Below are 21536 nucleotides of genomic sequence, written 5' to 3' on the forward strand. Positions count from 1 at the left end.
ACTTCTACTGTGTTTTTGTTTGTAACAATGCATTTAAAGGATGCAGCACAGTAGAGAGGTTAGGAAGGAACTTGTGGTAGTAGTTCACAAGTCCTAGATATGATCAGAGCTGAGAAAAATTCTGCGGGCATGGTGCATTTAACACAGCTTCAAGTTTATCCTGTGACTTGTTTAGACCGTCTTTGTCAATCACATGTCCGCAGTATGAGATCTGTTTTTTGAAGAACTCACATTTTTCTTTATTAGTCCATATTCACTTAGATGAGTCAGCACCTGTTGTAAGTTCTGTAGGTGTTCTGTGTCATCTTTCCCTGTCACAATGATATCATCCAGGTAACACTGTGTTCCTGGAACGTACTGTAACACTTGGTCCATTGCCTTCTGCCACAAGGCTGGTGCTGAGGCAATTCCAAAAACAAGACGGTTATACTGGTAGAGCCCTTTTTGTGTGTTAATGGTCAACAATTTCTTAGAACTGTCCTCCATCTCCATTTGGAGGTAGGCTTGAGCAAGGTCAAGTTTTGTGAAACATTCTCCACCAGACAAAGACGCAAATATATCTTCAATACGTGGTAGGGGATACTGTACTGTATGAAGAACAGGATTGATGGTTGCTTTAAAGTCCCCATAAATACGCACCCTCCCTGCCTTGTCTTTTTTTATCACTGGTACTATGGGAGTTGCCCACTCACTCCTATCCACCTTAGTTAAGATTCCGGTTTTCTCCAAGTTGCCCAGCTCTGCCTCCACCTTCGGACGGAGTGCATAAGGTACTGAACGAGCCTTGAGGAATTTGGGAGAAATGTCCCTTTTCAGTTCAAGCCTTGCTTTTATGCCTTTTAGTGTTCCGATCCCTTTCTGAAACACTGGTGCAGCGTTTTCAAGAATCTGAGCAAGAGTCTTTTGTGCATCTTTGCTTGTGACGTGAGATGACATGTTCAGGCTTTTTATGGCATGCCAGTCTAATGGTATTTTTCTCAACCACTCACGTCCAAATAATGCTGGACCCTCAGTCTCCAGGACGTACAGATCCAACTGCTGCGTGTTCTCATTGTACTTTACATCTACTTTTAGTTTCCCTTTTGGAGACACTTTTTCACCAGTATATGTCTTCAATATCACTGATGTCTTTTGCAGCGGTAGTTCTGGGAACAATTTCTTGTAATCAGCTGTGGCGATGACAGATAAAGCAGATCCAGTGTCTAACTCCATTTTGAGTTTAACTCCTGACACTTCTGGAGTGAGCCAAATGACTCTACGGTCTGTCTCATTGATACTGTACAGTTCAAGAGAGGAGAGATCATCGCTATCTGAGCTTGTATTTGTTTCATTTTCAGTCACCTGATGCACATTAGTGGCTTTACGTTTTACTTTATGGGTTCTGTCTTTGTGTGTCTTCCATTTGGCTGTTTTGCATACTCTCTCAATGTGCCCCTTTTTATGGCACTTTCTACAGTCCTTATCCTTGAACCGACAATCACTTTCATCATGAGACATTTTTCCACAACGATGACATTTTTGTTTTTTTTCTGTTTTCAGCGACATTTTATGTGCTGCACATTCTATCGCTTTTTGTTGCAATTCAGTAACAACAAAAACTCTCTTTTACTGAACTTGTTCTGAACTACTCCAACATTCTTCCACAAGGGGGCAGCCCTTCACCATATACATACATTACAACAGTAAATATCTTGGATTCATCGCTGATGAAATTTACTGTGAGATATGCATCCAAATTCATGGGTGTCCTCGTGTCAGATGTCAAATTAACAGACTTGCCATTTTTAAATCATTGCATTTATCCAAATGAAGCTTTTTAAATAACATTGACTTAAATCTTGCAATGTGGCTGTGTGGTGTATTTTTCCTCTGTTCTCTTTGCACATGTTAATGCTTTTTTGGTCTATTTGCAACTTTTCATAAGGGCACAATACATTACACACATGAATAATATAAATGTTTATTTTTTTGTTATGTAGATAAAGTGCTTTTTTGTTATGTAGATAAAGTGTTATCATTAACACATTATACATTTGTCCCTCTAAATACATGTACTACATATACAATTAAATAAATAATTTTTTGAACAACAAGATCAACAGTAATTTACAAGACATAATTATTCAATAAATAAATCCTTTAGTAGCAAAACATAAAGTCACATCAAGCACAGTCTTGCAGACGTCCTGTATGCCCAGCAATACAGGAAAAGTATTTTTAACACATGTAAAATGATTTTAGTTTTGATTTTTAGTTTTTGTATTTGATCTTTTTAGAGGTTGTGAATATAGTAACGTATGTTGTATGACCGCCTTCTTTCCCAGCGTTGCCTTACTGCCGCACAACAACCACAGAGCAAACACTAAGGAGAGAGTAAGTGGGCGAATGTCATGAAATGGAATAAAAAACATGTAATAATTGTAAACAGCATTCAGACAATGTGATACTTACACAAAGCAAAATCCAGCAAGGTACAAGAAGGATGGCTATAGCACAGGGTACAATTATAGCCACGACCCACGCTGCACTAGTGCTGTTGTTTGGTCCTGTGTTCATCACTATGGGGTAAAAGGTGGTTGCAGGTGTAGCTGTGGTATCTCCAATTTTAGTAAGTTCTAGAACAAACATGCTGGGTGTGATGATGTCTCTGTCTGAGAAAATGTACTCTACATTGGCCTGAATCACGGTGTCGTTACTCCTGTCGAGAGATTACATTCGTACAATTAGAACCACACACAAAAGTGCCTATACCGACTAATACAACCAAGGCAGATTCCTTGAAAACATTGCACTTTACTGCTCAGAAAAAAAAGTTGTTCCAATTTACTTCAATATTACATTTGTAATTAATTTCTAAAAAAAAAGACTTACGTGAAATTGGCTTGTTTGAACTCAAAAGGAGTAGCTAATGGGGAATTTAAGATCTTGTTTAGCTGAAAAGCAAAAATGACAAAGATTTGTTGGTTTCCTAATATGCTCAGAATACTGTGATGAAAGGAAGGATTTTTGTACTGAAAAATACATAATATACATAATAATACATGAAATGGAAACACTTTACAATAAGGTTGTATTTGTTCATTGTTAATGCTAACTAATGCATTGATACTTTTGAAGCATTTATTAATCTTACTTCATGTTAATTTCAACATTTACTAATAATCTTATAAACTCAAAAGTTGTAATTTTTGACACTGTAACATTAGCAACTAACATGAACAATTGTATTGGCATAAACTAGCATTAACACAGATTAACAAAATACTATCTAAAAAAATCTAATAAAAGTCTACTAAAAAACGATCTTGCTCTTTATTAGTTAAAGGTGCTGTGTGTAATTTTTTTAGTAGGATCTATTGACAGAAACGCAATATAATGTATATAACTATGCCTTCAGAGATGTTTAAAGACACAGTGAACATAACGCTTACATAATGAAGCGTTATGTTTTTATTACCTTAGAATGAGCTATTTCTATCTACATACACTGCGGGTCCCCTTGCATGGAATTCTCCATGTTGTTTCTACAATAGCCCTAAATGGACAAACTGCTCTAAGAGCGCGTATCGTAAATACATTATCTCTTTCTGCAAAGAAGCAAAAACATGACGACATCTTAGTCCTGTGTAAGCCACCGTAGTGCTTTGAAAGAGAGGGGTGGAGTGAGCCGTTGGTAGCAATTCACAACCTCACCACTAAATGCCGCTTAATTTCATACACTGGACCTGTAATGTTAGCTAATGCATTCACTAATGTTAACAAATACAACCTTATTGTAAAGGGTTACCCATACAATTTCTTAAACTCACCAAATTATTTATAGATTTCTGAATTAATGCGTATGTCTCATTCCTGACAACAGGGTCATCAAGTATGGTCACATTGTTGATTCGATATCCGAAATAGAGGGCAAACGCAGAGTTGGATATTCCTTAAGAAAAACGGAAAAAACAAATGAGTTGTCATTAATAGCTGTCCATTCATTGTAATAGTTGGGTTTGAAATTTGTTTGTACATTATTATATTTTACACCTGACAATAACCATGTATAGGAGAAGAGAACTCACTCTCATATCTGACATCCAAAAAGCTCACAGGTTCGCTCAGTTTTAGTTGTCGGGTGTCTCGTTTGGTTCTGAGGCTTTTATCTAGGAGATCATTAGCTAACTGCATAACACTGCTCTCACTCGGAGAGGGGTTCACTGTGATAAACACCAACTTAATGTAAATAATCACTTTTCCAAGCCTGCAAAGATGGCAAATGACAGTATTGTAAGAACACATACTGTATATCAAAGGCATCTTACTCAACTGATCTTCAAAAATATGGTAAGAATCATTAGACTTACGAAGTTCCATTTGGAGTGATGGTTGTTGTTAAGACTGCAACAAAATAAAATGCTTAGTTTAGAACCACCATGATTTAAATTTATTTACAGTATTCGGTGTTCGTGAATATGCTTAAAGTATTATGCTTTATATTTGATAAAGAAATATTTTTTTATTACTTACCCATGAGTGACTGGAGCTTTTGTAGGTAGCTGACTGGTTGTATGACATCTCCATCTTGTATGATGTAATTCAAAGCACCATTTATTCGGTCTGATGAGTTCCTGAAAAATGTTGTTATAAGCTTCAGTTCATGTGTTGGAAAAGTTTAAGAAAACATAGAAGCACAAGTTATGTTGTTTCAATATCTTGAAACGATGTTTCTTTTAAAAAGACATTTATGCTGAATTGTGATCTAGAGAAAAGGTCTATTGAACTCTTACTTGAAATTGGTGGAATTGGGGTTCAAAGACGTTTTTCCAGGCTCATTCAGTATAGTGTTCACCTACGGGGAATCAAACCAAACCATTCATCAACTTCTGAACAAGTCTTGCATTGGATGAACAATATTTAATCGGTTTGAAGGTGAAAGCTTACGGCATTATTGACAATGTCCTGCAGATGTTTCAAGGCGTGGTTTCTTTGCTCAGGGTCCACTGGCATGGTGATGTTACTCACAGCAAATGTTAATATCACCTTATATGAGGTTTCTGAGATTTCTGTTTGAAAATGAATGTAGATTTGTAATTTTGTCTCAGAATTGATATGTTTTGCACTGTGTTTGACTATTGTAAAATCCTTCAAACTCAGACACTTACTTTCATATGTGACATTCACCAGTTCCACAGAGTCATTGAGTTTTGGTTTGCTTTCATTCCGGAGATCACTGATAGCTTTCAGGACCAGATCTTCACTGGGGACTGGAGACGAGGAGTTGAACTGTAATGTGCTTGTCACCACTGCTGAACCAGATCTGTGAAGGTCACCATATTCATTTAATATAGTTCATGATTTTTAAATACATGAATGACTCAATGTGTGTGGATTTGAGGAGAGAAAATAAAGACTTACACAAGGTTCAAAGGTGTTGTCAGGGGTGATACTGATGTAGTGGACACTACTGCAATCAAAGGCAGATGAAAACAATACGATTGAAGGAGTTTATTTACTGCTGTAGGATAGTGAAGCTTTTACTACGATGAAAATTGACATACCCATGACTGACTGGAGCTTTTGAAGGAAGCTGACTGGTTGTATGACATCTCCATCTTTGATGCTGTAATTCAAAGTGCCATTTATTTGGTCTGACAGGCTCCTAAAAGAAAGCGAAAAAATCAGTTGCTTCAGTTTAATTAAAAAACTATGATTCAGTTTGTATAAAAAGCAAATGGATTTTAAGGTAAATTGTTTTTTATCCTGAAATGTCTTAAAGACCATTATGCAGGATTACAATCCATTAAATCTTACTGGAAATTGGTGGAGTTGGGGTTCAAAGATGCTTTGCCAGGCTCATTCAGAAGAGTGTTCACCTGCAGAAAGAAAACACTGATCAAACTCTGAACAATTCTTGCATTGGACAAACACTATTTCATCGGTTCAAAGATGAATGCTTACTGCATTGTTGACAAGGTCCTGCAGTTTCTTTAAGGTGACGTTTCTTTGCTCAGGGTCCACTGGCATGGATATGTTACTCACAGCACATGTTAATATCACCTTATATGAGGTTCCTGAGATTTCTGGAAATCAATTTTTATTTGTATTTTAGTCTCAGAATTGATATAAGTCTAACGCTTTCATATTGCAAAATCTTTCAAAATCGAATAATGACACTCACTCTCGTAGGTAACGTTCACCAGTTCCACAGAGTCATTGAGTTTTGGTTTCCTTTCATTCCGGAGATCCATGATAGCTTTCAGTACCAGATCTTCACTGGGGACTGGAGATGAGGAGTTGAACTGCAGTATGCTTGTCACCACTGCTGAACCAGATCTGTGAGGATCACCACTTTCATTATATATTGTTCATACTTTTGTAATACAATAACAACTCTTTGGCTGCTGGTGAATTTGAGGAGAGAAAATAAAAACTTACACAAGGTTTACATGTGTCACAGGCAGTGTTGGGTGTAACTAGTTACTAAGTAATGAGTTACTGTAATTTAATTACTTTTCCCTTAAAAGAGTAAAGTAAGGGATTACTCTTATTTGTTCTGTAATTTAATTACAGTTACTTCTGATGTAACTGAATTAAATACTGTTGTAATGTTTACAATAGTGGAATTGACATGAAAATTCAAAATCTAACTTTAAAATGCATGCATTAATGTATCTTTCTCACATTCGTAATACAAGTCAGTTAATAATTGTACTTTATGTAGTTTTATTTGATTTATTTGAATGAATTAAGGGTCGTTTTTTGTCTACACTTGACTCACTTAACTAATCAAGGTTGATATAAGATATAGAAAGTAATTAGTAATAAGAATTTAAATACTTTTTGTAGAGAGTAATTTGTACCGTAATCTAATTACACTTTTGAATATGTAATTAGTAACTAGTAATTAATTACTTTTTCAGAGTAACTTACCCAACACTGGTCACAGGTGAGCGGCTTGTTCTCAGAGGCGATACTGATGTAGTGGCCAAAACTGCATTCAAATTCAGATCCAAAGAGTATGATTACAGGTATTCTGATCACATGGTTAATTCACTGTTTAAAGATAGTTGAACATTTGCAACAAAGATAAGATGAAGAAATTTGACATACCCATGGCTGACTGTAGCTTTTGTATAAAGCTGACTGGTTGTATGGCATCTCCATCTTTGATGATGTAATTCAAAGTGCCATTTATTTTATCTGGTGAGATCCTGAAAGAGAGACAGAAAATTCATGTTATGAGCTTCACATGAAGTTTTTTCACGTTTCAGCAAAAATATTTTTAAGTTATGTTCTTTCAATATTCTGAATTGTTCCATCTATAAAAAGGCAATTATGCTGAATTCTGATCCAGAGAAAAAAGTCACTTTATATCTTACTGGAAATTGGTGGAGTTGGGGTTCAAAGATGCTTTGCCAGGCTCATTCAGAAGAGTGTTCACCTGCAGAAAGAAAACACTGATCAAACTCTGAACAATTCTTGCATTGGACAAACACTATTTCATCGGTTCAAAGATGAATGCTTACTTCATTGTTGACAAGGTCCTGCAGTTTCTTTAAGGTGACGTTTCTTTGCTCAGGGTCCACTGGCATGGATATGTTACTCACAGCACATGTTAATATCACCTTATATGAGGTTCCTGAGATTTCTGGAAATCAATGTTTATTTGTATTTTAGTCTCAGAATTGATATATGTCTAACGCTTTCATATTTGCAAAATCTTTCAAAATCTAATAATGACACTCACTCTCGTAGGTAACGTTCACCAGTTCCACAGAGTCATTGAGTTTTGGTTTCCTTTCATTCCGGAGATCCATGATAGCTTTCAGTACCAGATCTTCACTGGGGACTGGAGATGAGGAGTTGAACTGCAGTATGCTTGTCACCACTGCTGAACCATATGTGCTTGTTGGCACATTTTGATTTGAATTTACATTTGATATTTGAGGGTTTATCACTGCTTCTAAAGTCATGGTAGTTGGATATGCAGATGTAGTTCTAGACAAAGTATGTACTGTACTAGGTGTGTTTGTTGAAGGTGTAGTTGCTGAGGTTGAATTAATAGCTGTGGGGGTAGCAGCGCTTTCAGGTGTAGGTGTTGATGATGTAGTTGTTGTCCTTCGATGCACTTTGGAAGTGGAGTTATAAGAGGTTAAGGCTGGATTGCTAGTTGAGATTGTTACTACTGAGTTTGCTCTGGAGAAAGGGGTAGTTTGGGGCAATGCTGTTGTTGAGTATGAAATGTTGAGTACAACATTTGTGGTTGGAGATGCAGAAGAGGTTTGAGTTGCAGTCAGTGTAGTGGAAGGCAAAACTGGGGATACTGATGTTATTTTTGTTGCGGTTGTGGTTGGGGATTTAGTTGATGCCCCATTTGGCGCGTTTCCATTTGGATTTATTGTTGCAGGGATAATGGGTTCTTGTGCAGTTTTGGTTGGTGGCTGTGGAGATGTAGCTCCCGATGAAGTATGCACATGTGGAGTTGAAGTTGTACTTTGTTGTACATCTTTGTTTGATGTAGTGGTTGCAATGGAATTTGTGGTTGGAGATGCAGAAGAGGTTTGATGTGCAGTCTGTGTAGTGGAAGGTACAAATGGATTTGTGGAGTATTGTGAAGAAGTTTTAATCTCTGTTGAAGATGGGATTATGGTTGAAGTTGTAGGTGTGTTTGTTGAAAGTGTAGTTGCTGAGGTTCGATAAATAGTTGTGGGGGTAACAGCACTTGCAGTTGTAGGTGTTGATGATGTAGTTGTGGTTCTTCGTGGCACTTTTAAAGTAGAGTTATAAGTGGTTGAGGCAGGATTGCTAGTTGAGAGTGTTACTACTGAAGTTGTTCTGGAGAAAGGTGTAGTTTGTGGCATTGCTGTTGTTGTGTATGTGCTTCCGGTTGTAGGTGTTGATGATGTAGTTGTGGTTCTTCGTGGCACTTTTAATGTAGAGTTATAAGAGGTTGAGGCAGGATTGCTAGTTGAGATTGTTACTACTGAAGTTGTCCTATTTGGAGCGTTTCCATTCAAATTTGTTGTTGCAGGGAAAATAACTGGTTCTTGTGCAGTTTTGGTTGTTGGCTGTGGAGAAGTAGCTCCCGAAGAAGTATACACATGTGGAGTTGAAGTTGTACTTTTAGGTGTACTCTGGGATACAGTTCCTGAAGGTAGATGTGAAGTTACTACTGAAGTTGTTCTGGAGAAAGGTGTAGTTTGGGGCATTGCTGTTGTTGTGTATGTTGTGAGATGTGCAGTGCTGGTTGCTGCCGATGTAGTGGTTGCAATGGGCTTTATGGTTGGAGATGCAGAAAAGGGTTGAGTTGCAATCTTTGTAGCGGAAGACACAACTGGGGTTACAAATGTTATTTTTGTTGCAGTCTTGGTTGTTGAAGGTGGAGATGTAGCTCCCGATGAAGTATGCACATGTGAAGTGGAAGTTGCACTTTTAGGTGTTTTTTGGGATACAGTTCCTGAAGGTAGTTGTGAGGTCACAACTGGAGTTGTTCTGGAGGAAGGTGTAGTTTTGGGAATTGCTGTTGTTGTATAAGTGGTGAGATGTGCAGTGCTGGTTGCTGCAGTTGTACTGGTTGCAATGGGCATTGTGGTTTGAGATGCAGAAGTGGTTTGATGTGCAGTCTGTGTAGTGGAAGTTTTGGTTGTAAGATATGCAGTTGTTGCTCCCGATGAAGTACGGACATGTGGAGTTGAAGTTGTACTTTTAGGTGTACTTTGGGATACAGTTCCTGAAGGTAGATGTGAAGTTACTACTGGAGTTGTTCTGGAGAAATGTGTAGTTTGGGGAATTGCTGTTGTTGTATAAGGGCTGAGATGTGCAGTGCTGGCTGCTGCAGATGTAGTGGTTGCAATTGGTTTTGTGGTTTGAGATGCAGAAGAGGTTTGTTTTGCAGTCTGTGTAGTGGAAGTTTTGGTTGTAAGATATGCAGTTGTTGCTCCCGATGAAGTACGGACATGTGGAGTTGAAGTTGTACTTTTAGGTGTACTTTGGGATACAGTTCCTGAAGGTAGATGTGAAGTTACTACTGGAGTTGTTCTGGAGAAATGTGTAGTTTGGGGAATTGCTGTTGTTGTATAAGGGCTGAGATGTGCAGTGCTGGCTGCTGCAGATGTAGTGGTTGCAATTGGTTTTGTGGTTTGAGATGCAGAAGAGGTTTGTTTTGCAGTCTGTGTAGTGGAAGGCACAACTGGAGTTGTGGAGGAGTGTGAAGAAGTTTTAAACTCTGTTGAAGATGAAATTATGGTTGAAGTAGTCGGTGGGTTTGTTGAAATTGTAGTTGCTGAGGTTGGATTAATACTTGTTGAGGATGTAAGTGGGGTTCTTCGAGACACTTTGAATGTGAGGTTATAAGGGGTTGAGGCTGGATTATTAGTTGAGATAGTGGGGGTGTCAGTGCTTGCAGTTGTAGGTTTTGAGGATGTAGGTTTGTTTCTTTGAGGCACTATGACTTTGGATGTTTTGGAGGTTGAGACTTTATTGCTAGTTGAGATCATAGAGGTGTCAGTGCTTGCAGTTGTATGTTTTGAGGATGTAGGTTTGTTTCTTCGAGACACTATGACTTTGGATGTTTTGGAGGTTGAGACTGGATTGCTAGTTAAGATCGTAGAGGTGTCCGATTTTTTTTCACCAATTTTCATTATTAGAGGTGCTTTAGTGATTCTTAATTCTGGTTTTTCTGGTTTTGTTCTTTCTGTGGTTTGTTGTGGATTTTGTGTATTGGCTTCAGGATATGGCATTTCAGGTGGTACAGACGAAGGAGCTATGATTGTTGAGTTCGAATGTGCCGTTATAGAAGTTTGAGTTGTTGCATTTAGACATTCCCGTCTATGGTCTTTATCTGCTTGGGCTTGATCCGGCAATCCTGATTTTTTAAGACATTCTGCTGGATGCAACTTTAGACCTTGTGTACTGAAATGTGCATTCGATCCTCCACAAATAACCCCCCATAAGCACACTGTCAAAAAAAATCAATTGTAATATTGTATTATATTGAATGACATTTTCAATAATTGTCTAAATAATATTAGGCAAGTTGGCTTGATTTTTAGTTTCTCATTCCCTGTGTGAATAGTTGAGAATTAATGGTGATTAACTGATTTCACATAGTCCTGTATTGCTCCATTATTTTAAGCTCACCCCAGACTTGTTTTCATAACAACAGAATATAAATTTAAACCTGTCTGCCATCATGTCTATTTTACATGATAAGAAATCGGCTGTAGTGCCGTGTTGAATCAGGGAAAATTACTTGTCATTTTTATATGAATTTATTTTATACTAATACTTATAGTAACGCATAATACTAATGCGAAACTTCATATACAATTTATTTAAATGAATTTGAATGAATATATGTATATACAGTAATGTATGATAATCAATATGACTTTTTTATTTGTGTGCATGTTTTAGAAATGATCTACATCTTTACTTTATGGCAAATCTTAGCACATTATAGACTTTACTTACGTGTGAAGAGTAAAACTGTCCATCTGCCATCATATTTTGAAGTAAAAGACCTCCTAAAATAAAATACATATTTTGTCATGAACATAAGAGTATATGATTTACTGTAGGTGATAAATTATCTTTGAAAAATTATTTTTTATGTTGTTGCTCATTCGGATTTTAAACACGTACATGCTACTGCTATATTCTGTTTTGTTCTCAGTGTATGATGATTTAAATTATGTTTTTTTTTCTTGAGAAAACAAACCATATAAATTGTCAGTTTTCTGACCATTTCTGTTGTTGCCTGTTGGCTAGCACACTGTTAAATATGATCAGATTTAGTAATTTCAAAGAAGCAAGAATTTTTGTCACTTGTACAAAAGCAATTCCCTTTCTTGGTGGATAGGGTCCATTACCCTATATAGACAGTATAGAGAATGGGTGGATGTTTATATTTCGATTGCTATATAGTAAAACTGAAGTACATATCAATGTTTGTGATTAACAACAAAAAAATACAACCAGAACAAACTGCCAATAAAAGTCTTTATGGTTTCAACCGTCCTGCAGAGGGCGCACACAAGCATACAACGCAAGTGCAACACAATTACACCAAACAGTTAAGGAATAAGGAGCTCATACAGTCTGCTTTACAAAGTCTTAATACAATTCTTTGTGGAACCAAAATGGTTCTTCTTTGGCAGCGCTGAGTGAGAAGAACTTTTAAGTACCTTTATTTTCAAGACTGTATGACAACAAATTTTATTCTAAACTGTAATATCTGATATATCTGTCTTTGTATATATATATCTTGGTACAAGGACAAAAGAATGGATGCAACAATCCAAGCAAAGTAAAACAGCATGACCATACTAAGAAGTTCACAAGCAAAACCTAAAACTGTAGAAGTGCAAATCCAGTATCGAAAGTTGATTTCTGCCTAATGATGTTGGCTAGTTACTACATTCATCAGCAGAGTGATACGATTAATTTCAATAAGAAAGAACTAATGCTTCCAGGTTAGAAGAACTAGAAAACCATATGAGAACTAAATTAGAATTCAGTCTCGGGTAAAACACATGAAACAGGGACAAAATTTTGTACTTTTGCTATTAGCTATTAAATATTATATTTAAAAAAGTTTTACGATTTATAGAGTTTTTGCAATTAACATTATCATTAAGGATTCTGAATTATCTACATGACAGATTGGATCATGTGATGATGCTAAAAGTTATTCCAAATCATAAAAGCAAAATGTTCTATAATCAACTATAAACAAATTTCGAATCATTTAATTTGCATTTATTCCCTTACCTTCTTTGGCCGTTCAAAGTCATAACAGTGTGTTGCGATAATCTCTGTGAATTGTCTCCTTAGATCAAAAGTAACTGACTGAAAATAAAAATTTTGGGTGATCGTATATTAAGTGTGTGTGACGCTTGTAGGGTGTGTCAACAGGTGTAGTTGGGTGACCGATCCCTGTCTTCTTGCAAAAGAGAACCATACTGCTGTTATTCCCTATTAACAATAAGGGGTGTAAATGCAACAGCATGAATGTGAAGAATTTAAATGAGCCAAAGAATAAAAAGTGTTTCGGTTGCAGCAGATGTGTGAATTACCACACAAGAATTTATCAAATAAAACTTGTGGTGCTGTTATTGTACAAACTAGAAAATTAGTTTCAAACGGTTTTAATGGCACAGATTCGGTTTTTAAAACAGATAAATACACTGGACATTATGCCACTTATTTTGTTTATTTATTTTAAAAAAACATATAATGCTTTTATTTTAAAGGTGGTACAAATATATAGCTATTGTCTTTGTTTCCTGAAGACTTTTGGTTAGTACATACATTTTTTTCAAGTAAATTATAAAAATAAATTACCAGCTGTACTCTTATTTTTGATACGGGTCTGCCTGTCAAAATCATAGCATTACAGAGAAACTGACTTTTACAAACAATTAACTTGATAAATATCAAAATTATACACTCACATAATTCCCTTTATGGACTAAAGGGTCATACATAAACGAAAGGACTATTTCACACAGTAGGCTATACAGTATGTTTATGTTGAGAGATAGATTTGCAATAAAGTGTTAACTTGTACGCCACAAACCAATGTTAAAATGTAAACTTATGTCGCTTTTCCTTTGGTTTTTCATGTAAAGATTCTTTTAGGGTGTGAATTACAGTTAAATGCACAGAAAGGCGTACGTATATTACGTAAAACAGATCATTATGATCTCATGTTTTGGGTGTGTCTAACTTGTTTCATGCACAAACATTCAGGCACACAAAGTCTTTATTAATATGTATGAAACAAAACAATAGCATATGTCAACTAACTTGTTTTATTAGGATTATTTGTCCGTGTAAAAGTCAGTCAGTATACCTTGTCATGCAAAAGTGCCACATGATGTAAAAGGAGTCAAAATTCAAACAACCTCAGATACAATCAGCTGTGTAAATTTATTGTCAATTTTAGCAGATTTTTAAAGTGGCTCATAGCCCACTGATGCTGAGAATGTTTACCTGCATAACCAACAGATAAGCCAGAGGAGTGTAGTCAAGTAAATTAACAGTGACGTTTTACAGCAGTGTACACACTCCTACTAATAAGAGATTCAAAGATAAAAAAATCATATTTTTTCATTAATCTATTATATTTACAGAGATAAAACTACAAAACAGCCAAAGTGGAACAGTTTACTTTTTACACTACAAGGTATGTTTATACATTTTCCAAAGTTTTTATCCAAAAAGTCACGTAATAGATTTTTTGTGACCGACTCTTAAATGGCCGTTTCCGGCTACAAAAGCACTTTTAAAAAGGTCCTAATATGTACCATTTAGGTACATTTATGCATGCATTTGGTAATGTGTAGCTTTGAGGTACTAATGTGTAGGCTACTCTTTAGGTGCAAAATTGTATTTTTTGAAAGGGTGCCACCCCACTACCAACCTTTGTATCTTTTCTTCTGACAGTGCTGTAAATGTTCTCTTTGTATGTGAAATACATCTTTCAAAAGTCTCCTTCTGCCACAGCTGAAGGTGCTACAAACTTGAAAAAAAAAAATTGACATTTAGGAATAGCCTATAATTACACTTTGTTGACTTATGTGTAAATATAGGTTTTTGTGTCTTCAAATGTTTGACTATGACGTCCTTTTCGTTTAATTAGACTTACTTACCATACCAACATGCTAATCTGACTTCCCCCCCAGGGTGGAATCCTACCAATGCCACGGTTTGACATCAATTCACAGTTGAACTTTAAGTAGACCTAATTAGTTCTAAGCAGAGAGTGGGTGTGGGGCTACCTTGAACACAATTATCTTGCTCGTAGAACACAAGCTCCATTCTTTGCTCACGTGTTCACAAAATCACGTGTGACCAACAGGCCAACAGTTCTGTGACGGATTGACGACTATACTGACATTTCAACATAAAGGAAGGAAGCAATCAGTTTTTCATCACCTTACTTTATGCAATTAAAGTTTTCTAAGAAGTCAGTAAAGAATCCAAAGGAGTCATTGTTCTTTCATGTTATATAAATTCTCGTATATGGTGTGTAGACCCTCTTTAATTGCATCAAAAAACATATTAAGATTCATATTCATGATTTACAATATTCACAATTTTACTAAACAAAAGGAGGATTACAATACAGACATTTTGGCTCACAGGCCTTCTTTAGTGTATGCAGAATATAAAACAGTGAGTAACATTGTCGCCTCACAGCAAGAAGTTCCCTGTTTTAATTCCAGGCTGACTGGTGCCTTTTTATGCAGAGTTTGCATGTTCTCCCTGCGTTACCCAGGGTTTCCTCCAGGTACTCTGGTATTTCCCGCAGTCAAAAGACATGCCATCAGGTTGAATTGGAGATTTTATTTTGCCTGTAGGTGTGAAGAATGTGAATGTGTTTCTCTTTGTGTGTAAGCCCATATGGTTCACTGTCCAGTTCCCTGGTCTTCAGTATATGGGATATGCTCCAGCACTCCCTGTGACCCCACATAGAGGAATAAGCAGAACATAGATGTATGTGTCACGCTGTGTCATGGCAGCAATAGTGTATAAAAACAAAGACTATGCTGGATTATTTTCAACGTATTGAATGTAACCCAATGGTTGAGTTGGTCACTTTTACATTCATAGCAGTCTATGATACCTTCATAACTGTCTATGATTACTTGAATACACAATTATGAGGTGCCGTATAGGGTTTAAATCAAACTTCGCTTGTAAATACATATATAACACACGTGGATATACATTTATAAATTACTCAAATATATAGGTGTACTATCGGATGTTCAAGTAAATACATGTGAAAAGCATGTGCATATAAACATACTATAACTTGCATAATATGCATGTAAACTTCATGCACATATACACCTATAGACACTCACATATACATATAAACTCAGTACATACATATACATCTATAAAAATTTGCATATACATATAAACATGATCCATGCATTTACATACACTTTAAATCACTTACACAAACATACAAACCCGATGCATGCAGCGTCACTTACAAAACACACGCGCCATATACTTAACAAGAACGCGTCTTTTGTTTGTATAAATCTGCAAGTGATTCTTATGTGCGTGAACTTTTCAGTTTAAACAGAAAAAAATTCTGTATAAAAGGAAGTCTATGTCCAGGGTTGTTGTGGCCAAGGGCTGGTTGTTGCAGCTACCAATTACAAAATCCAGTTGCGTGGCTCGCATTCCAGCGGGTCTCCCTCTGTCCATTCGCAAAAAGGGCACTCTGGGCATAAAAATGCTACGTTGGGGGACTCAACCGTAAAATGATTTTACCACAGTTTAGAAATGCTTTCCCTTTAACACTGGTTAAAGTACGGAGTCCGCGAGGTCAACTGTCTGAGAAAAAAGCAAGATCCGAAAATCTGTGGCCACAGTTTTGTAATTCGTCCCCTCAGTTTAGAAACCATACTCAAAGAAGTTAAAACAGTTCCCTCATTACCAAATCGTGCTGATGGATTAATAAACTGTACCCCAAATCTGTCTCCTCGATTTTGTAAACTGTACCCTCAATTTTTTAAATCTCTACCCACAAATTTATAAACCGTAATTCACTAGTTCACACTTACATATAAAGGATATGAAAAGATATGCGTATTTGGTGAGCTGACCGAGGGGAGGGCTCCGAGTCCGGGATTTGGCCCAAGCCCGGGATCTGGTATCGCTCCCGGGATCGGACCCCGCACCCGGGATTAGGCCCGAACCCAGAGCATCCACCCCCGGTTGAGACTAAGAGACTGTAAGTATGGAGAAGGGGTGGTGGAGGGATGCTTGGAAACTGTCGAGGAATGGAGGTAAGACTTTGTGTATTTATACCCCTGGTTGGATGGTTACGGAATTAGTATCACCTGTGGTAGATTAGTTTGATTATCTGACCTGTTTCTCCCGAACTTGGTTAATAAAACTTCATGTAGTAAATATGGGGGACCTCCTGTCAAAATGATTGATGGTGAACTTTGCGGGGGTTGACCTTTTGCCCGGACCACCCACGTCGAGTTGAACTTTTGACCGGATCTGCCCACCATGGTAGGCTTTGGCACCATTTTGCCTGGGCATGTCCGAGCATGCCATGTTTGACGTTTCTATGATGAATGCTCTGGGATGAATGCAATTCTTAGGCATGAATGAAAATACACTTTTAAAGGAAATTATGAAAAATAAACACGGTTTAAAAATAATAATAAATAAAGCAATGAATAAGTAAACAAATAAAGCAATGAATAAATGAATAAGTAAATGAATAAAGCAATGAATACATAAATAAATAAAACATTCAATATAAAGAGATATAGGATGTGATAAAAACGGAAAAAAAAGTTTTACAGAGACGGTGGCATTCCTGAGAGAGGCAAAGACTGGCTCATAAATTGTTGTGACAGCGCATGGTTATAACGGCTATATTTTAACTTGTTTACGTCCGGCATGGTGACAGTGACCTGCTATGAGCGGATTATCTCAACACGCAAAGCATTGTTGGTGACAGCCGTCTTGTTTGCCACCTGTCTCTTGCGCAATCTAAGGTTAATGACAAACACGGGACCGTACCTCTTGCTATATCTCTCACTAAACAGAAAACAACTTATACTACTAAATTCAAGTAACAGTCTAAACATCTCTGCATGTAAAATAATAAATGTTTGTAGACGTGCATGTGTGTTGACCAAGAGCGGTTACATCCAGCATTCAGGTTTCTGAAAAATGAAAAGGAATAATCGGAGTATCCATTCTTAAAACTGTGTCTACAACTCTGTATAATTAAAGCACGCCAACATGTTTTTCCTAACTGCATGGAGCAGTGTCTTTAAATGGTGTCGCCCCATCCTGTCTGTTTGCCTTCTGTCTGAGAAGATGCCAGTGCGTCCACCAACCAAGGGTGAAAAAAAATCTTTATTGCTAGTGTTCATAGCATCACAGCAGACAGTTGGGTACACAATCCTTCAATTGAATGTACGTCATGTTCATTTCATGAATGTTTTTTATATCGCGCCTCCAGGTTGTATCATAAAATAAGTCTGCATAAGGTTTTCAAAATGCTATTTTACATTAAAAATAAAAGTGATTCTATCAAAAGTATGTCTTTTAACATAATTGTTTATATTATTCAAAACTGATATTCTTTAAAACATTTAGAATAGTCAAATCTCACACATCCTGTTATTAAGTTGTCTTTGCACATCTGTTTTAGTTTAAAGAGCTTTCTCTGGACAACCCCCAACATCTTGACACAAACTTTACATGCACAAAGTATACGTTGAATCACCTTTTCTTCATTTTATCCTCAGCATTTTCTTATGTTTTGTTTTTGAGTGTCTATTGAATATACTAGGCTATATTTTCTGACACAAAGCAACTGAGCAATATAGGTCTTCTCTGCAAGGTTATGAAGTAGCTTGAATTTTTTGTATATGTAAATAGCTTTATATATATATTTCATACACAGATTGCGTGCTGGATTGTTTGCTACAGGTTAGTGGTAAAATGTAGTTAAATTTAGTAAACTTCTACATGTGAAAATATATACTTAAAATAAACTTAAAAAGTGGCTATACTGTGCATGCAAGAAAAATGGTCAACTTGTGCAGACAATGCGTCACCTGAATCGCTGTGAACTGGCTTCAAATGTGCAAAACATATAGTGCTCTCAAGATAGAGATGCTCTGGTTTCAGCTCTTAGAGTGTTCCTGATTTTTACTTAGTTTATTTATCTTATTCAGCCAAATGCTTGTGTCTCAGGTTTTGCTTTTTCATCTTTTCTTAAAGGTGCAGTTTTTGATTAACAGCGGCCACTAGCGTTGTACAATAGTGCTTATTGCTTGTCATGCTTTGTTTCCTTATGAAAATGTATCATGGTTTTACTACACTTAAAAAAACATTATTTTACCACAAAAAAACTAACAAAATAAGGTTTTGTTTGAGGATAAACCTCTCGTTGTGCCTTTGTGGAAACTTTTCTGAGAGATTAGACCAAGGTTTGTCTTTAAAAATATTTTATTGCTTGCAAGCAGGATCAACTCAACAATCATCAGTCTGCAGAGAGTGGAACAGTCTGTTCTTTGCATACCATCACCCCTACTTCTCCTTTCTTCACCAATCTTCAGTCTCATTTTACATCACCCCATGCTTTGTTTCATTGTTATCCACTGCTCCAAGGCCATGCACATCTTCCCTGCTCAATAACACAAGATATCATTCATTCTAGAAGACTGATTGTTCTTTTACCTAGATTACTGTAATGCACTGTTAGGTGGTTCCCTGTAGGCTTATTACAAAAACTTCAACTGGTCCAAAACGCGGCAGCTCGAGTTCTTACACGTACAAAAGAGTATGAGCATATTAGCCCGGTTCTGTCAACCTTGCACTGGTTTACCTATAAAGCATCGCATTAACTTTAAAATCTTGCTTATTACCCATAAAGCCCTACATGGTTTAGCTCCTCAATACTTGAGTGAACTCCTCTTGTATTACAGTCCTTCACGTGCATTACGCTCTCAGGCGTCCTGTCAGTTGGTAATACCTAGAATTTCAAAATCAAGTGCAGGTGGTAGATCCTTTTCCTATCTAGCGCCTAAACTTTGGAATAGTCTTCCCTGCACTGTCCGGGAGGCAGACACACTCTGTCACTCTGTCTATATAAATCTAGACTAAAGACGCATCTTTTTAATCTTGCATACACTACTCTTCCATAATATAAATCCTCTGAGGGTTTAGGCTGCATTAGTTAGATCAACCGGAACCAAAAACACAACTGATGTACTTGTTGCATCAAAGAGTGCAGAACAGTACTCTATGTCTTGTCTCATTGTTCCAAGGTTACCACAGTGGGCAGGATGCAGGTAGAGCGGAGAATGGGAAGCGGCGACCTGACAAGAGCCGAGATGATAGAGCTGGATAAAGAAAGACGCGGCGATTTGACATGTCTTCACTATAAAATTTCAAATGCTATTAGATTATTACAGTTTTTCTCGATTGCTTAAACACATTTCTTGAAATTATGCCTCGTATTCTCAAAACAGTAAACACAAATCCATAACATCTCACACAATTCCCCAAACATCTTATTTTCAGGTCAAAATGAAGCTCTCTTCTCAAAACCATTCAAACTTGCTGAAAATCCAAACTGTTCCCCCAGATATGACACACAAGCCCTCAAAAACACCCACACTACAACATAGTCTTAGACACTGGTGAGATCAATTCAAAACACTGTTACTAAAACCTCTTAGTGGGATTTAAGAATAATTTGACAGCTTAGTGTTTATTAGAATATACAACATAAAAAAGAGTGCAGATAGAGCAAAGTGCAAGAATGAGCTTTAGGAAAAAATTAAACATTACACTACTGTAAAGTAGATGAAGATAATCTTACAAGACAAGAAAAGTCCAAAGAACAATATAAACTGGTCATGCAACACAGTACACAACTGCACAAATCGCATTTACATTCAGGCATTTAGCAGATGCTTTTATCCAAAGCCACTTACAGAGATGATAAAGGCAACAATACAGTGAAGCCATTTGTCAATAGGAGGCAATGTAAAAAATATGGCATCCTCTGCACCCTTGGCCCAATTTCATAAAAGTATTCTGTATATTCTGCAAAAATACAGAACAGGTAAAAAGGGTGTACACGTGCTACAGTTTACTGGATACAGAATAGTGAAATTTCTCTCATATAAAGTGTGTACTGTAATTATACTGTATGTTTACAGTAAGTAGTATAAAGCCCAGTAGATGATCCTAGGATGCACACTTACCTGTGCTCCTATTGATATTATCCTGAGATTCTGATCTGATTCTGCTATTTGAGTTTACATCTTGACACTTCAGTTTATTATATTGTGTGTTTGTGTTATCTGAATGAGAACATGGTCAAACCTTTGCAAAATGAGGCTGTTTGTGTGTAGGGTTTGTACAAGTTGGTGTATTGTCACGAGAATGTGTTTATAGTTGTCAGAAAATGGTGAATTGTTTCATGAATTGTGTGTTAGCAATCGAGAAAAACTGTAATTATAATCTTAAATCTATAATTTACTTTATTACTAAGTTTATTTATTTTTATTTAGCCTTGTTGTGCAAGCACTGTCGAGCTTGTGCAGAGGCAGCAGCTTTTGCCAGAAGGGATCTGAAATCCCCTGGTTGGGCCTGGGTTCTCCTGAGGTTTTTTCTCCATTGGAGTTTTTGGTTCCTCACCACCGTTTGCATACTGTTTTGCCTGGCCGGGGCCTGCTTTAGAATTAGAATTTAAAAGTTTTACTTAATTAATATTGCATATAGGAATTTATAGTCTGTTTAATATTTGACCTGTGTTTCTCTCTCCTTCATCTTAAATGTGTGCTTTTCACAGTGCGTGTGTGCGCGTGCTTGTCTATGTGTGCGCGTGTCTAGTCTATGTGTGTTAGTACGTGTGCATATTGTGTGTGTGAAGTGTTTTGTATGTGGGTGTGTCTGTCTTCTGTGTTTTCACCTTTTTCTTGTTTTAACATGTATAACTTCAAATGTTTTGCTTATAGTCAATATGTCTCATGTACAGC

At 36.8% G+C, this 21536-nt stretch overlaps 2 protein-coding genes across 2 annotated transcripts in view; both read right to left on the reverse strand.

The window, feature by feature from the left end:
* LOC130553038 (uncharacterized) overlaps positions 1 to 21536 on the reverse strand; it is a 111488-nt gene that overhangs the window by 33832 nt on the left and 56120 nt on the right. The window lies entirely within an intron of this gene.
* LOC130552733 (uncharacterized) lies at positions 1879 to 12835 on the reverse strand. The gene is made up of 22 exons (XM_057331258.1): positions 12757 to 12835; positions 11458 to 11510; positions 7733 to 10942; positions 7512 to 7633; positions 7365 to 7426; positions 7096 to 7196; positions 6916 to 6976; positions 6164 to 6318; positions 5944 to 6065; positions 5797 to 5858; positions 5544 to 5644; positions 5401 to 5449; positions 5148 to 5302; positions 4927 to 5048; positions 4773 to 4834; positions 4513 to 4613; positions 4350 to 4383; positions 4068 to 4246; positions 3810 to 3931; positions 2872 to 2933; positions 2452 to 2698; positions 1879 to 2362 (listed from the first exon to the last, which is right to left on the reverse strand). The coding sequence occupies exons 1-22, from the start codon at positions 12777 to 12779 to the stop codon at positions 2273 to 2275; spliced, it is 5295 nt and encodes a 1764-aa protein (XP_057187241.1). The 5' UTR covers positions 12780 to 12835; the 3' UTR covers positions 1879 to 2272.

This window comes from Triplophysa rosa, linkage group LG4 (assembly GCF_024868665.1).
Source record: "Triplophysa rosa linkage group LG4, Trosa_1v2, whole genome shotgun sequence".
Classification (NCBI taxonomy): domain Eukaryota; kingdom Metazoa; phylum Chordata; class Actinopteri; order Cypriniformes; family Nemacheilidae; genus Triplophysa; species Triplophysa rosa.